The sequence below is a fragment of the Labrus mixtus genome, unplaced genomic scaffold (assembly GCF_963584025.1).
Source record: "Labrus mixtus unplaced genomic scaffold, fLabMix1.1 SCAFFOLD_159, whole genome shotgun sequence".
Taxonomy (NCBI): Eukaryota; Metazoa; Chordata; class Actinopteri; order Labriformes; family Labridae; genus Labrus; species Labrus mixtus.
The window spans coordinates 17,501-34,814 of record NW_026870305.1 but is presented as its reverse complement, the minus strand read 5'-3'; the positions used below and the strand labels follow the sequence as shown (position 1 = coordinate 34,814).

Here is a 17,314-nt window from a genome sequence, read left to right as displayed (position 1 = left end):
TTTCAGTTTCCATTGATCTGTTGCTGTATGTGCTGTGCAGTGAGCTTAGCTTAGCATAAATGTAGCTTAGCATAAACGTAGCTTAGCATGAACAGCTTAGCTTAAAGACTAGAGCTACACACCTGTACAACACGTGTAAAGCTTTAATTTGATTTAATTGAACCGATAACACACTGGAGGTTTATGTTGAGTAACGCTGTTTCTTGTTGAGTAAAGAGACTTCCTGGTTCCTCCTCTGGTTGCCAGGCAACCAACACTGACAACAAGAATTCAAAATATGCCCTGTTGTTGTTATTTTTAATGTTTAGAACCATGGGATTTTAAAAGTACACAAACAGCATGTTGTTGTGGTGAGGACAGAGGACATTAAAACGGTTGTCATGACAACAGCAGGTTAAAAGATACGAGTGAAACTTTTCATTCAGAAACAAACAATCCTCCAACAGAAAGACAGACAGAGACAACATCTGCACCAACATTAGGAGCATCCAGCAGATTAAGATGGAGAAGATGGAGATGCCGGCCACCTGTGACAGTCAGCAGAGAGACGGCGAGCTGGAGGAGGACGCTCTGCTGGAGCAGGAGGAGGAGCTGAAGGAGAAGGACGCTCTGTTGGAGCAGGTGGAGGAGCTGAAGGAGAAGGACGCTCTGTTGAAGCAGGAGGAGGAGCTGAAGGAGGAGGACGCTCTGCTGGAGCAGGAGGAGGAGCTGAAGGAGAAGGACGCTCTGCTGGAGCAGGAGGAGGAACTGAAGGAGAAGGACGCTCTGCTGAAGCAGGTGGAGGAGCTGAAGGAGAAGGACGCTCTGCTGGAGCAGGAGGAGGAGCTGAAGGAGAAGGACGCTCTGTTGGAGCAGGTGGAGGAGCTGAAAGAGGAGCTGCTCACACCCGACAGGTCAGAGGACGGTTACAGTCAGCAGAGAGACGGCAAGCTGGACGCTCTGCTGAAGGACGAGCTGAAGGAGAGGCAGCTCGTTTTAGCAAGCAAAATCAGCTATCAGGAGGAGATGATGGAGAGGCTGCAGCAGCTAGAGACAGAAGTGGAGAGAGAGAGGATGCTAGTTGATGCTTATCAGAAGATACTCTTCATAGAGGATGAAGACGAAGACGATGAAGATGACAGTGAAGACGACGGTGACCGTCAGTGGAGAGACAGCAAGCTGGTGGACGATCTGGTGGACGATCTGCTGAAGCAGGTGGAGGAGCTGAAGGAGAAGCTGCTCGTTTCTGAACACAAAATCGCCTGTCAGGAGGAGAAGATGCAGCAGCTAGAGACAGAAGTGGAGAGAGAGACGATGCGAGCTGATACTCTGCAGAAGATACTGGAGAGAAACGATGAAGACGATGAAGACGATGAAGACAGTTAGAACTGTGACTTCTGGAAGCAGGCCTGTGAAGCAATGCATATGGGGAGAGAAAAGATGCTCGCTCTTTCCATGGAGCTGGAGGATTTGACTGAACTGATCCTAAAGAGAGAGCAGCCGGCCGACCTGCAGGCCGAGACGAAGAGGGAACTGTGGCACGAGTTAAAGTCTGTCCTGTTTGAGACGATAGCCGAGTCCGTCGTCACACAGCTAAAAGAAGAGACGAAGGCCATGATAGAGGAGGAGAGTGAAAAGAAAGCGACAGATCAGGAGGAGGTCGCTCAGCTGCCGGGTCTCCACACTGAACTCAGCGAGCTGCCAGATACAGTAGGAGGACTAGACGGCGTCCATGTGGACCTGAATGTGGACTCTCCAGATCACCCAGAAGGGATGAAATGATTGAATAAAGCAGCAGACGTATATATTTAACTCTGTGTTGTTGTGTTTTAATGGAATCAGTTGGTAACAAAGTGTGTTGTTCAGTGTGATCTGTTTGTTTAGGATAATTGAGGTCAAGGGTGGTTTCACATTCGGGACCAGGACCCGGATCGGAGTACAGAATGACGTCATTCTGAACGGCTCCTGTCGCTTCAAACACCGCTGAAACCAGGGGCGCTGGTGGCGCAGTGGTTAGTGCGTGCGCCCCATGTATGGAGGCTGTGGTCCTCCAAGCGGGCGGCCCAGGCTCGAATCACACCTGTGGCTCCTTTCTTGCATGTCATTCCCCTCTCTCTCTCTCTCCCTGATTTCCAACTGTCCTATCTCTCCATGGAAGACACAAAAAGCCCCAAAAAATCCACTGAGCACGGCGCTGGACGCAGGAAGAGGGGTCGTTGTTGGCGTCTCAGAAATAACAGAAAACATCCACAGTTAGCAGGACGGACTCTGAGTCTGCGATGGTACTGATGTGAACGCAGAGCAGCGGGGGAGGGGGGAAGGAATCGTTCTCATGCACAAAGTGAGATGATAACACTTTGAAGATTAGCACCGAGCGTCCCGGTCCGCTGCTCTTCAAACGTTTAAACAACCCAAATAAGAGCGAATATTTCACAGGTCCACTTCTTGGTTTTGGACAGAAACGGGTTCAAAGATGTGAATCAGTTTGAATCCTTCAGGTTTTCACTCAGTTGAACTCAATGTTTACGCTCACATTAGCCGTTAGCTTTGCACACAAACAGCCAATAGAAACGTCCTCCAGAGACACTTTTATCTCTCCACTCTGTGAGAACATTTCAGAGTCGACACTGCAACATTTCTCTTCCCCTTCTGGAGTTAGGAATGTGTTTTCTTTTGCCACCTCTGGTTAGCCTGCAGGAGACTCCAACTCCACATCCAGAAACAGATTCCAGGAATTGCCGCTCTGCTCCCACGTCGAGTCTTTGTTTGTGTCCTGTGTGAAAGTTTGCGAGCCGCTGATCTAAACAAACGCGGCCGCCGCTGGTTGTCAGGAGACATGAAAAGGAGGGGAGAGAGGGAGCGACGCCAAAGAGCAGCATGCAGAGAGCACGCTCAGTGGGATCTCTCAGTTCTCCTGCAGCCTCAGCTGACGTAACCGTCTCCAGCGTGTGAGCCTCGTCTGAACCTCGTCTTACCTCTCCTGTGTGCTCACTGACCTGGTTTTCTGAAACACAAATCACACCGGGAGGGAATCTGCAGCGTGTCTCTGCACGGACGAGGCTCAGCGGTTATTTATACACCGGGGTCGTGCATTAAAAGCCTTCCTCTTTTGTTGTACATTTTAAACCTCTGCTGTATCAGAAAGATCAGTGGTGAGATCCTAACCAGCTCATCCCTCCCGCTTATTCCTCCCTGCTCACATTTGGCAGGTTGCTGACTTTACGGTCTAATTAGTAAAAATATGCAAAACTCCAGGTTCCCTGTGTTTCTGCACGGCATGCCCTGTGTCTTAACGAGTGTTAATGAATAATAAAAAGTTGTTAATGAAGTAATTAGAGATGAGAGAAGCACCTGAGACCCTGACTGTGCAGGTGTGCTGTGAGTGTTTTGGAAAGCCTTTTCTTTTCTTTGTGTGTGTGTTTGTGTGTGTGCGTCCATGTGTGAGGATGAGTGTGAAGTGTTCCTCAGCAGGACGGTGGAGGTGGAGGTGTGTGTGTGTGTGGGGGGGGTGCAGCCTGGAGGCATGAATGAGTAATGAGTTGAAGGTCCAGTCGACTGTCTCGGCTCCCCTCCTCCTCTGTCATTAACCACCCTGTGATTTTGTGAGGTTTTGTCTTATTGTGTTTGTGTTGAGAAGGACAACCTTTTTACAGATTCAAGTTTAATTCAGGAACAAACATCAGACTGAAGAATCGATGAAGACAACACTCGTCTGAACTCTGTTTCCTCGTCTTCTTGTCTTCCTGACAGTCCCGTCGTTTAGGATCCAGCGCTTAGTATCTTAGTATCTATATACACGTAGAGAGAGGAGGAGGTGAAGCAGAGAGGGGAGGAGGTGAAGCAGAGAGAGAGAGGAGGAGGTGAAGCAGAGAGAGGAGGAGGTGAAGCAGAGAGAGAGAGGAGGAGGTGAAGCAGAGAGAGAGAGGAGGAGGTGAAACAGAGAGAGAGAGGAGGTGAAACAGAGAGAGAGAGGAGGAGGTGAAGCAGAGAGAGAGAGGAGGTGAAACAGAGAGAGAGGAGGAGGAGGTGAAGCAGAGAGGAGGAGGTGAAGCAGAGAGAGAGAGGAGGAGGTGAAGCAGAGAGAGGAGGAGGAGGTGAAGCAGAGAGAGAGAGGAGGAGGTGAAGCAGAGAGAGAGGAGGAGGAGGTGAAGCAGAGAGAGAGAGGAGGAGGTGAAGCAGAGAGAGAGGAGGAGGTGAAGCAGAGAGAGAGGAGGAGGAGGTGAAGCAGAGAGGAGGAGGTGAAGCAGAGAGAGAGAGGAGGAGGTGAAGCAGAGAGAGAGAGGAGGAGGTGAAGCAGAGAGGAGGAGGTGAAGCAGAAGCTGTTAGCACCTCTCTGCGTCTGTACGAGCTGTTTCCTGATCCTCTCTGTTCTTATTCAAACTCTCTGAGGATCTTTTCACACTGAGCTGTTCAAATGCATTTGAGCTTCCATCACGGCGTGTGGACGACTGTGAATACATAATAATACAAGTGTGACAATACCCAGAATGCTTTGGGAAGCTTTTAGGTATGTCAGAGATATGTCATTCTTTGAGTTTTGTAGTTTCTGATCGTGCCCTGAAAGCCTTTGCTTTGTGTTGTTATAGTTTCAAAATTACAAATCTGATCTAAAATACATTCATCAAATTTACAAATATGTTCAAAATTAAAAAAATCTGATCAAATATAAATCAACACATATTTTCCTCTAATTTAATGATTTTTTAAAACTTTATTTAAAATTATATATAATAATAACAACAATATACAATTTTGTCACAAACATGAAGGATGAAATCAATTTTAAACCGTAAAACAATAATAAAAACACCTATCCTCGTGCTCTGTTTCTATCTAACTTTTTCCCGTGACGTCACACGCCGGACTGGACGTCACCCGGAAGAGAGGAGCGTCGCCCTGTGTGAGGATTGTTTACATTTTCCTGCAGCCGTTAAAATGAATCCTCCGACCATCAACTCGACCAACTCCGTTTCTACGACCAGAAGTAAGACTCACGACATCCTCCGCCATGTTTGTTTGTAGTTTCGCGCTCAGCAGAGAGTCAGTTAACTGTCACGGAGCTAGCTGTGCTAACTGCTAGCCGCTAAATGTCTGTGTGTGTTTGTTGTGACCGAGAGAGAGAGGGAAGAAGAGGTTTTTAAACCATGGAAACTTTAATCTACTCATATTAAGACTACACAGGGAGTCTTTTAAATCCCCGGACAGCTTAATCAGGTTATTATTAATGTGTGTAAGTATGAATTAACCCCAAACTTTAACCTGTTATTGAGCCTGACTTTTCATTTCCTGTCATCAGGTTTTCTCACCTTTCACCCCCTCAAGGTTTATACCAGGATGAACTGTGTGTGTGTTTGCTGAACAGGAAACGTATGAATCAGTCGTTAAATATAAATAGTTAACTGTAATTTATCACATGTTCCATTATTTCGCATTTAAAATTAAAATAGGCTTTTATTTTGAAATTTTGTACTGTGTTAAGCTGAGAGTACTCTACTTCCTGTTTGATTTCCACAGGGAGAGAGAGAGGGGAACCACAGGTCGGATTTGAACCCGGGCAGTATATGGGGCACGCACTAACCACTGTAGGCTCCCGGCGCCCCAATACTTTGATTCTTTTTAAAACCAACGTGTTTAAAAATGAAACGAGTTATTTTGATGATCCATAGTACTGAGAAGCACCAAAACCTGTAGGCCACTGTAGGCTCCCGGCGCCCCAATACTTTGATTCTTTTTAAAACCAACGTGTTTAAAAATGAAACGAGTTATTTTGATGATCCATAGTACTGAGAAGCACCAAAACCTGTAGAAGACAGGTGTGTAGGAGAGACAGCAAAAGTTGCAAGCAATCTCCAGCTCACTGTCTAAACTGCACAAACCCGTTGGTCTCTAAGACGTGACCCGGGTTGGATCCTAATTGGAGTAAATTGGGTTTAAAGTAGTTTGTGGTAGGGATGGGTACGAGTACTCGAGTACTCCATTATTCAATTCATAATGGTTACATTAAATTCATTCAGCGTTACATGTGTGACTCAGCTTTTTGTTTTCACCTAACTGAATATACGAGGTAGGAAAATAATTAACAGGATACAAACGTATGACTTCTCCGGCCACGGCTTCAGCTTTAGTACACAAACACAGAACCGTCTGCTACAGCTGCAACATGTCTGTGAAGAAAAGTGATGTGTGGAAGTACTTCGACAAAAAACGAACGGCGTTAAACTTGCATACCATAGAAATACTAGTTAGATGCTTAACCACATGCGCTTAAAGCACAAGGAGAAAACAGCGGAGACAGAAAACAGGCAGTCTCGCATCACTTTATTTGCTAGCCCTGTTAGCACACGTCGTTGTTAGCGTCGTTGACACTAAAATCGCTTTCTGTTGTTGGTTATTTATTTATATTTATGTTTATGTCATTTTACAGGCACAAAGTCTACAATTCAGGTCCGGGAGGTCCGTGTCCGACGGACCCTTTTTTTGTTTACGGTTAAAAGTAAATAATAAAATCTGTGGGTACTCGAGTACTCGTTCATTAGGTAATTTGAGTAATCGAGTACAGGGATTACTGTAAATTCATCCCTAGTTTGTGGTTTTGCAGTTAGCGTGCAGGACGTCCCATTCATTGATGTATTTTTGTAGACAGCGTCAGAGCATCTTAAAAAAGTCTTCAGGATGATTCAGTAATTCTGTGTGTGTGTGTGTGTGTGTGTGTGTGTGTGTGTGTGTGTGTGTGTGTCTGTGTGTGTGTGTGTGTGTGTGTGTGTGTGTGTCTGTGTGTGTGTCTGTGTGTGTGTGTGTGTGTGTCTGTGTGTGTGTGTGTGTGTGTGTCTGTGTGTGTGTCTGTGTGTGTGTGTCTGTGTGTGTGTGTCTGTGTGTGTGTGTGTGTCTGTGTGTGTGTGTGTGTGTGTGTGTCTGTGTGTGTGTGTGTGTGTGTGTGTGTGTCTGTGTGTGTGTGTGTGTGTGTGTGTGTGTGTGTGTGTGTGTCTGTGTGTGTGTGTCTGTGTGTGTGTCTGTATGTGTCTGTGTGTGTGTGTGTGTGTGTGTGTGTGTGTGTGTGTGTGTGTCTGTGTGTGTGTGTGTGTGTGTCTGTGTGTGTGTGTCTGTGTGTGTGTGTGTGTGTCTGTGTGTGTGTGTGTGTGTGTGTGTGTGTGTGTGTGTGTGTGTGTGTGTGTGTCTGTGTGTGTGTGTGTGTGTCTGTGTGTGTGTGTGTGTGTGTGTGTGTGTGTGTTCAGGGAAACGAGAGGCCGAGCGCTCGGTGAACTGGACGGTGGAGGAGACTCAGGTGCTGCTGTGCGCCTGGAGCGACGAGCGCGTGCAGAAGAGTCTGGCAGAAAACCTCCGAAACCGGCACGTCTTCAAACACCTCTCGACCCGTATGAGCGAAATGGGATTCTCCCGCAGCCCGCACCAGTGCCGGCTCCGGGTCAAAACTCTGAAGGCCAACTACGTGCGGGCCAAGCTGCAGAGGAGCGTGGACAGCTCGCAGCCCTGCACCTTCAAATACTTCACAGAGATGGACGCCGTGTTAGGCCGCAGATCCGACGATGGGGAAGGAGGAGGGGCCTATTTTATTTCGCCGGAATGGACGGGAGAGCGTCACCTCAACTCCATCAACGGGACAGGAAGTAACGGGCCAGATTCAAACTGTAACACAGAGATCAGCGGACGCCATGTTGCCTCTTCAGGGAGGACAGGAAGGGAGCGTTTGAGCTCGTCAGAGGAGCGAGGAGGCCGGCGGTCCTGGCTGCTGGACTCTGAGGTCAAAGTGGAGGACGGGGAAGTTTCAACAGATGAGTTTGAGTTCAGTAATCCAGGATTTCCTCAGCAGCAGCAGCAGCGGGACAGACACCCGGGTTATCTGGAACCCTCCATCCATCGGGACACCGGTGGTACGTACTGAGATTATTTTATATTTCAAAAGAAGCTTAAAATGATAAAAAACGGGTTTGACAAACTTCATGAAGCTGACGTGGCTGAGAGTTTAAAGTTTATTTATATGAACTGAAGTTATAGAAACAGTATCATATAGAGCTTCAGAAAGACCTTTCCATAAAGGATCCAGTTTGTGTTTTTATCATGAATCAAGGTAAAATGAGTAAATCTAATTTTGACAGTCTCAGAGCAGATAGAGCCTCACACCCCCCTCAGGACCCCAGGTTGGGAACCAATACGTAGAGTCCCCGGTCAGGTGTTATGACGGCTACAAAAGACATAAAAAAACATCCAAAGAGGTTCAGAAATAGAAGAAATTTAATCTGTAACTGCTGTGATGTTCAGGTCGGTAAACAAATAAATCTGAAAATCAACAACAAAGACGACTCTTCAGAAGCAGTTTGGAGCCTCAGAAGTTTCTCAGTCTCTTGATTTTCCCATTGAACTATAATTAAACTTTTTTTATTTAAAGATCTAAATGTGCCAAAGTTATTTCTGCAAACTGTTCCGTGACGCTCGTGCTGAAAAGAGGAAGTCCTCCTCCCTCGTATGACACAACCTCCTCTTACACAGACTGAGCGTGTGTGTCGTTGTCGTTTGTTGTTTTCTGTTTTGTAAAAAAGCCGAGCTGAGTCCTAAACAGGTTTCAGTTTTTTAAATCTGAGGACTTTTGCTCTTTGTCGGGTTTCAAACCTCCTGCAGACTTTTTTTAAATCTGAAAACGTCACAGCGGTGTTTAAATATCACGGCTTGAAGCGGCGGTCTGAATAGGGCGTGTGAGACAGAGGCCGCGACCGCAGATATGACCACGATTCTTCATATTTGGTCTGGGACGGCCCAAAGTCGTACCGTCTGTACCCGGCTTCAAACTGCTGGTTTGATGTTCTCTCTTGTGAATCCATATCAGGGAAATAAATCTGACTCGATCGGTGCAGCAGATAAAGTGTTGATACCTGGCAGGTTGGAGGATTTGTATCAAGTGAATCAAACAACTTTTAATCATCTTCATAAACGTTAGTAATAATCTTAAGTCTGAATATGTGATGTTTCACACTTAAATATATAAATCAAGTATCTCCTCTGAAAATAACTCTGTGAGTCATGACTGTCTACAATGGGTGTAACACCCGAGTCCCACTGTCTGTGATGTTTTCAGAGTTTTCAGAGTCCTATCTTCACTTTGTTTACATCGCCCGGACGGCCGGCTGACTCCTCCCCTCGTGTATAAAAGTTGTTTAATTGAGGGACTAGAGAAAAGAAGAATAACATACTGTACTCACTGCTTAACTGTGTTTCTAGATCACGCTCATTTCAGGTAAATTTACATGCAGTGTGAAGATACGAGCATAATAAAGATCGCTAGCATTAGCATGCTAACACAACAATGCAGCGCGAGTTGTTTTGGTTTCATGCTGGTGCTCAAGGGCGACATCTGCTGGATCAAAACATCACACATAAAGCCTTTAACCTGTTCTGTTTCATGTTCTGTGTCGCAGGTTCACTCATCGAAAACAGCCTGAGCTCTCATTCACATGTAGTACTGCCTCCTCCTCCTCCTCCTCCTCCTCCTCCTCCTCCTCCTCCTCCGCCGCCTCTTGTCCAATCAGCTTCCCCGCCACCCCCTGCCCCCCCAGATCCTCACCCACATGTCCTCCCCGCCTTCAACCACCAGCACCCAGAGTCCACCTGCCTGGAGCCCGTCCTCAGACACCTGTCGGAGTGTTTCCAGGGTCTGGTGTCGGAGACGCGGGGCCTCCTGGGCCAGCTGGAGAGCCAGCGGCAGGAGCAGGCGCGCTGGCACCAGGAGCTCTTCGCCCAGTGGCTGCAGAGGGAGGAGCAGCGGCAGAGGGAGACGGCCGAGAGGGAGGAGAGGAGGGAGAGGGCCCGCATGGAGCACGAGATCAGAGTCCTGGAGCTCCTCAGCGGCCTGGCTAAAGAGCACAGGTGTGGCTGTGGAGGTGGAAGGGCTTCAGGTGGGCCGAATCACAGCGGGAACAAAGATGGAGATTAGGACGCACTCGAACGAAGGAAACATACAGCTTCATCCAAAGTAACAGCTCTGAGAATGCTAACAGACACATTCAGGGCGGCTCCTTAAAGAGTCCTGGAGCGAAACAAGAGGATTGTTCACAGATAGTTAATGATCCGATGTTCTCAGGAAGAAGAAGAAGAAGAAGAAGAAGAAGAGGAGGAGGAGTTACAGCTGAAGAAAAAAGATGATTCATTCTCAGGCCTCCTAATATACCAAAAGTATTTGTGCACTTATGTAAATTAAAAATGCTTTTTTTTTTCAAACATCTTTGTTTTGTCTTTGTTTGAACGTGTATGCTAACAGGTTAGCCGTTTGATGCAAACGATAAAAATCCTAATCTTTTCTTAAAGTCGTCAAGATCACATCTGTTCGAGAATCTGAAGATAAAAACATAAGCCCTGTTCAGCGTAACCCCCCCCTCAGAGGTAGTAAGGGTTTCAGGAAGAGCAGCTCGGTGTGTGTGTGCGCAGGTCTGACTGTGTGTGTATGTGGAGCTCTCCCGCTGTGCCGTGCTTCTTCAAAGTGAATCCACAGACTAGGACTAGGACTAACCCTAACCCCCCACACAGACAGTCAGACATGAACACACACACAGAGAGATGCGTTTCCCCGTTTGGCTTAGCTGATCCTGTCTCGCCTCTGTAACGCTCCTGGTACCACCTCTGAAAACAGTACGACATGTTTAAGGCATGTTTGTTTCATCCTGAAGGGACGGAGGATTCAGACCATCAGCTGCAGCCATCGTGCTTGTTTTAATTTAAATCAACAGTTTTTCTTCTCTTCAGGTATTTTTTTTTAAAATCTGAGCAAATTAAATATTTTCCAGAAGCACAATACTCAGAAACAGAAGATGTACTGTCACTTTAAATAAGACCAGAGCATGCAGAGTCATCTCACTTCTGACTTTAATAAACTGCATTAGAATATAAACATGTAACTTTAAGGATTATTTATTGCTGCTGATGTGATCAGAGACGTCTGCAGACAGTTTTCCTGTTTCACTCAGGATGTTTGTTGGAGCGTCCAATCCTCTGTGACCTCGCTGCAGCAGGGACAACAAACGTCATGTTTCTGTACATTCCTGATGTTATCTCCTCCGCTCGCCTTAAGAGCTACATGAGGAATGTAACACAAACAAAAAAAAACAGAGTTTATTTGTTCCACTGCAGGAACGCAGGTTTATTTTAAGAATCTGAACATCGGGCTTAAAACACTGACCTCAAACTGAGCAGAAGACCTCTGATGTCATGACGTTCAGAACATTTACACCGAGCCATGACTGCTCCCGTGTGTGATTCATTTACACTCTTAAAGCGCTGTAAATTTATCAAATGGTTTCACTCAAGATATAGACGATAAACCGCGTCGTTTAACCGTTTTTTTAAACATGGCGAGGAGGATGATCTCCGCTCGCTGTGATGCATTTCTTGTTTTGGCTGCAGCATGTAAAAAAAATCAAAGTTATAATCCTCTTTTTTTTTTCTGTTTAAAACAATCCTCTGCTTCAGTTCAGACTTTTTGGAGTGTGTGTGTGTGTGTGTGTTTTTGTCCCTTGATGTCCAACATGATGATGATGATGACGTCCTGATCTTCGTGGTCAAACTACTGCGCTCATTCAAGCGAGAGAAAAGCTGGATTAGAGCACATATACGTAAATCTGCACTAAAACCAGATTATATAACGTCTCTGGATGTTGATGATGAGATTTGGGATGATTTGCTGTTATTTCACCACAAGGTTTATTAGTCTGCTCCACAAACACACACACACACACACACACACACACACACACACACACACACACACACACACACACTACTTCACACATGACCTCTCACAGGATAAATGATAATATCTGAAAGTTTGCACCACAGTCCAGTACTTTGGATTATAAAAACCTTCAAAAACGTGTGAGGTTAGAAAATAAAATGTTGCTGAGTGTGCTGAAGTGTAAAATCCTGCAGTTCCTGGAGTGTCCACTAGAGGCTGGCAGCAGAAGCACAGGAAGTCACATACACACCCATTCTAAAAAGCCTGTTTTTACAGCAGAGATTAACATGTTTACAGCCTGGTTCAAAAAACCAAATAGGTGTGATTAGCTCATGTCTCGATGGACACACACTGTACGGGGGGTGAATGTTTTGATGACTCATCAGTTTTGATTTGATGAAGGATAAGAGTTATTCACAATAAGGCGTGTAGCTGACCTGATTGACAGGTGGGCGCGGTGTAACGGTTTGTCAGGAGGTTTAAAACCCGCCTCAGCTCCAGCTCTCAGCCTGTCGTTAGGTTGACTGAAAGTTAGACTGAGACAGCATTTCCAGCATGGAGACCGCCATCGATGGGACTCCAGCGCCCCCTGCAGGAACAGACGGGGGACGACACTCAGTCCAGTAATATTTACAATCTGTGGTCTGAACCCTTGGACTTTCATCTGTGCACATTTTACCCTCTACCTGCAAACACTGAACATCAAGGAGCCTCACATCTGATTGGCTACCCCACATGTCCGTTTTTGGTTTTGACCCCATGCAGGAGGAGAGGTCGTGACCTTTCAACAGAAACTTCTCAGAATCACTGAAACAGAAACGTTTCTTTTTCTTGTTCATGTTTCTTCAGAATGATGTGGTGCTTTTTTGACTTTCTGGGATTCCCTGCAGCTCAAAGAAAATAATCCCTGAATGGAGAATCGAAACATTTAAAGAGGAAGGAGGAGAATTCATGGAAACGTCAGAGTGAGACCGAAAGAGAGAGTAAAGACGGAGAGAGGAGGGGGGACGAGAGAGAGAAAGAGAGAGAGAGACGGCATGGGAGATGGGGGTGTGGCGTTTGTGAGTCCTGTCCTCGGATTGGCTGCTGCCTCTCCCACTCTCACAGTAAAGTCTTGAGGCTGCGCGCTGCTCACAGCTCTCACACACATCGGAGAGAGGAATAACACACAGCCGGAGCTCTCATTCAAACACTCATTCTTCTTCTTCTTCTTCTTCTTCTTCTTCTTCTTTGGGTGCTGTTCACCTGAGAACACGCGTTTAACTCACCTGCAGTGTCAGCTGCGTGATGCCGCAGTGAGGTCACCGGAGCCGCGGACAGTCAGCTGCTTTCACCGCCTCCCGGGAGCGGCGGAGAAAGTCTGTTTGTTTGGATCATTTTAATCAGAGGATACGAGCGGGATTCACACCTGGATTGCTGCTGTTTGAGGTGAGCTTTGAGGATAGATGACGGGGATACTTTGATCATTAATGGTTGGATTGAATGTTGTGATGTTTGGAGACTCGCATGGTGTCCAAAAAGCGCGCAGGTGGAGCGCGGAGCGGAGCGCACCGAGTCTGCAGCCACAGAGGATCAGGAGAGATTCTTAACGGACTGATGCAAACATTATAAATGCATTTTGAGTTTGTGGTGTTTAGATTGCAGGTTTTTTATGCTTTGACTTTATCCAAATCTTTAATGATTAACAATGATGCCCTCTCTGATTGGCTGCTTCTAAAATATCTGTTCTGCTCTCTAAATTTCACCTTTGGCCCTTAAAATGTTCCCGAATTATGAGATTTTTGAACCAATTTCAATGGCGGACTATTTTTAACGCCCCCCTACCTTCTTCCTAAGAGGATTCCCCCCTCCCTCACCCTCACCCTCACCCTCCCCGTGTCTCCTCTCCTGTAAGACACCGAGGATCAGTGAGTTAATCCCGCTTCTCTCCTGTGAACATGCCCGGTGTTCTCCTTGGCTCTGTGTCTCTGTCTGTGTGTGTGTGTGTGTGTGTGTGTGTGTGTGTGTGTGTGTGTGTGTGTGTGTGTGTGTGTGTGTGTGTGTGTGTGTGTGTGTGTGTGTGTGTGTGTGTGTGTGTGTGTGTGTGTGTGTGTGTGTGTGCGCGCGTGCTGACATGATGGATCCTGTTTTCGGTGATTCTGACACAGGGGGATCTGGGTTTTTGTTAAAGTGGATTACAGGTCGTGCTCCTGGTACAGGTCTTTGTTGGTGAAAAAGAGACTTTTGAAGGGAATGAGAGGCTTCCTGTCATCATGCATGGCTTCAGAGGAAGTCCTGATTTCTGGTGCATTAGTGATGAGAAGGTGTGCAGACTGCAGAGGTGTGGAAAACACACGCTCTAAGATTTCTGTTCTTCAGATTAAAATGATTCTTTAGAGACTTTAAAATCATAATCTTTGAACATTTGATGGTTCTGTCTTCTTCAATGTGAGGATCAGCTGCTTTCATCTTTCAGTCCTGACGGTGGATGAAGATGTTTGGGGGGGTTTGAAGGCGTCGATTTGATGAAAGAAACGGAAGGAAGTGATGGGTGACCATGTTTCCAACTTTCATTGATTTCATGGACTAAACGATCATTGGATAGATTGTTGAAATAAAAGGAGGATGAATTGATTGGGCACATGATCCTTTGCTTCAGCACCATCTATCACTCAGACCCAGAGCCGACATCGATCTATTGATCTGTGAGACATTAGAAGGAGGATCAAATCTCACCAAAGTGTCCTTTTGGAGGCTGTTTAGTCCAATCAGCTGATCTTGATTTACAGCTGGTGTTTGTTTGCCAAGTTGAAATTAATTTAGAGATTCTCACATTTCCAAGACTCAAAGGCAGAAGTAGTTTCTGCTCGGGGTGCAACGATGCTTCTGTTGAACATCTTTATCTTTGTCATCTCTGTTGACAGACATGTTGCATGAACCAATGTCTACAGATGTTTATCTGCTGTGTCGGTGTCATGCTGATTCAGAGGAGAGGTTTTTAATGTGCAGAAGAAGAAGTCACTCTGATCTGATGGAGCGTGTTCTGTTGACGTCTGAGCTGATAAATGTTGATTAAACTGAAATTATTGAAGAAGAGAGAGAGAGAGAGAGAGAGACATCAGTCGACACAGAGGACGCTCGATCATACTTCCTGACTCTGAGTATTTACATTTCTGAGGAGGTGCACGTCAGCCCTCCAAGTTTCCCTCTGTGTCAGGCTGGTTTAGATCTCTCCAGTCTGCAGGGGGGGGGGGGTTCCTGCAGGGTCGGATGTGTTAATGTGTCTCTGATGGACCGATGTCTCCAGGTGACAGGATACTTCCTGGAAGCTGAGATTTTTCACACTCAGAGCGTCAGCTGCAAACGTTATGAGTCTGAACACTGCCAGTGGATCATCAGAGGTGTGTGCATGCAGAGTAGCTGCTGGAGGATGAGTGAAGTGGGGGGGGGGGGTGCAGCTTTGAGACCCTCGTCCTGGACGAAGTGTATTCTGATGTAATGTGGGAGGAAAAGATGGGACCACCAGCCCCCCCCCCCCCTCCTTACACAGGTGTATTTTTACATAACACTCTCCAGTCCCCCCCCCCATTTAAGACCACACAGCGCCCCTCCGTCTGTTTTTAGACCACTTCAATCCTCCTCTGTGCAGGCACTCGCTTATCTCTCACCCTCATTTCCTGCAGACATGGATGAGTGAGATTCCTCAGGCCGTTCACTGTTTACACAGCAGAGGGGGGGGGGGGGGGGGGAGGGGCTGTTGATTTACTGCTGCTGTTGCACCCCCCCCCCCCCCCCGCATCACATTCCCCACAATACAGCCTCCTCCTCCTCCTCCAGACCCAATAAACCAAAAACAAACATCTTCTTACCTTCTCTCTCGCTCAGTGTCTTCAGGCTGTCAGATTTTGTTTTTACACTTTTTAATGTGAGAAGACTAAATGAGATCAGTAAGTACCAAAGCTTCAGTCATGTCTTAAACCAAAAGCTGCCACAAGCTAGAGAGGTGGTCGATTCTAACTCAGCGTTTCTCAAGTCCTTTTGGCGTCTTGTTATGATGCAAACGTTTAGTTTATGTCTCTTGCTGACGCAGAGGAGGGGAGGGGTCACTGTGTTCAGGACAGAAATATACAACAACATACATATCGAGGGTTAAACTTTGATATCGTCACGCCCCAAAGGCTGCAGAGGAAGTTTTATGACATCACAAATCTCAGAGTCTCTCTGCTCCGAGCTCCGAGCTGCAGGAATGTCTCCGAGAAACAGAACCAGGGAAGTGTTTAAACATCAAACCTGTGTGTGTGTGTGTGTGTGTGTGTGTGTGTGTGTGTGTGTGTGTGTGTGTGTGTGTGTGTGTGTGTGTGTGTGTGTGTGTGTGTGTGTGTGTGTGTGTGTGTGTGTGTGTGTGTGTGTGTGTGTGTGTGTGTGTGTGTGTGTGTGTGTAGGCTTTTCTTTACAGTCTGTGATCTGCTGATGGCTCTCATCATGAGCGGTCGTTAACACACTGCGAGAGCAGCCCCCCCCCCCCCCCCCCAGAGACAGAATCACCTGAACGTTTGTGTCACTGCCGGGCGGCTCCGCAGCCTGGAGGGAGTTTCATGTAAACGCTGAGGTTTGACTCCTTAAATGACGTTTTTCCCCCCCGAGGAGGTTTTGGAGCTTTTTAAAGCTGCAGCTCGTCTCAGTGTCTAAACGTTACGGCTCGATTACTAGAAACTGCTTTTCTCCCTCTTTGAATGTTTCCTGGTTCCCCTGACCCCCTGAAGACGTCCAGGAGACATTTCTGACTCATTTCTAACTACGATTCTACAATTCACTTAGCAGACGCTTTTCTCCAAAGCGACGTACATCAGAGAGTAAGAACAACACAAGCAAGGATCTAGAAAAAAGAGAACAATGTCAGTAAGAGCAAACGATCAACTTTGAGTCTGATTGGACACACAGGTGCTGACAGGAAGTGACCAGAGGCAAAGCACAACATTGAGGGCAGTTCTTGAGAGCTCTAATCAGTATAGAAACCATCTTATAAGTCGTCGTTATCAAACAAAAACCATCGTCATTACCATCATCATCATCAATAATATGGAGACCATCATCATTAAGTTAGTAGGTAACCTGTTCTCTGTTTACAAATCCAAACTTCTTTAACACTCTGAGGCAGATGGCTACACACACACACACACACACACACACACACACGATAACTAAGGCTATAATTAAAACCATCCATCCAAACAATCCCCCCCCCCCCCCCCGTGGCATTTAGTTTGTTTACCTTCAGCTGCCATCCAGCCGCACTAAACCAACAGCTAGGTGCTAACAGTTTGCTTTTGTCAGACCCCCAAGACTTCACATGTGGGTCCCCAAAAACCCCCCACAGACCCCCCCACCCTTCACCAAAACTACTACACCCGCACCACATGACACCCGGGAGCCAGATGTCAAATCAGAGTCTCAGTTGTTGCAGCTTGTTAGCTTCAGTGCACAGGTACTGAACGTGGACTCTTTCAGCCCACCTGGAAAACTCCAGGAAACATTTGAGGAGTTCAGAGCGTGTTTGGAACAGGATTATAAAACGTAGATGACCAAGGAGAAGCGAGCGCGTCAGTGGGATTACAAACACGT

At 46.6% G+C, this 17,314-nt stretch overlaps 2 protein-coding genes across 2 annotated transcripts in view; both read left to right on the top strand.

The window, feature by feature from the left end:
• The first annotated feature begins 4,661 nt into the window (after nucleotides 1–4,661).
• Nucleotides 4,662–10,200, top strand: LOC132968566 (histone-lysine N-methyltransferase 2B-like). The gene is made up of 3 exons (XM_061034230.1): nucleotides 4,662–4,963; nucleotides 7,212–7,868; nucleotides 9,408–10,200. The coding sequence occupies exons 1-3, from the start codon at nucleotides 4,750–4,752 to the stop codon at nucleotides 9,920–9,922; spliced, it is 1,386 nt and encodes a 461-aa protein (XP_060890213.1). The 5' UTR covers nucleotides 4,662–4,749; the 3' UTR covers nucleotides 9,923–10,200.
• A 2,640-nt stretch (nucleotides 10,201–12,840) lies between these two features.
• Nucleotides 12,841–17,314, top strand: part of LOC132968567 (ras-GEF domain-containing family member 1B-A-like) — a 19,945-nt gene continuing 15,471 nt past the window's right edge. Inside the window, exon 1 of the mRNA XM_061034231.1 lies at nucleotides 12,841–13,141. The gene's annotated coding sequence lies outside the window, so the exon portion shown is untranslated. The remainder of the gene's footprint in view (nucleotides 13,142–17,314) is intronic.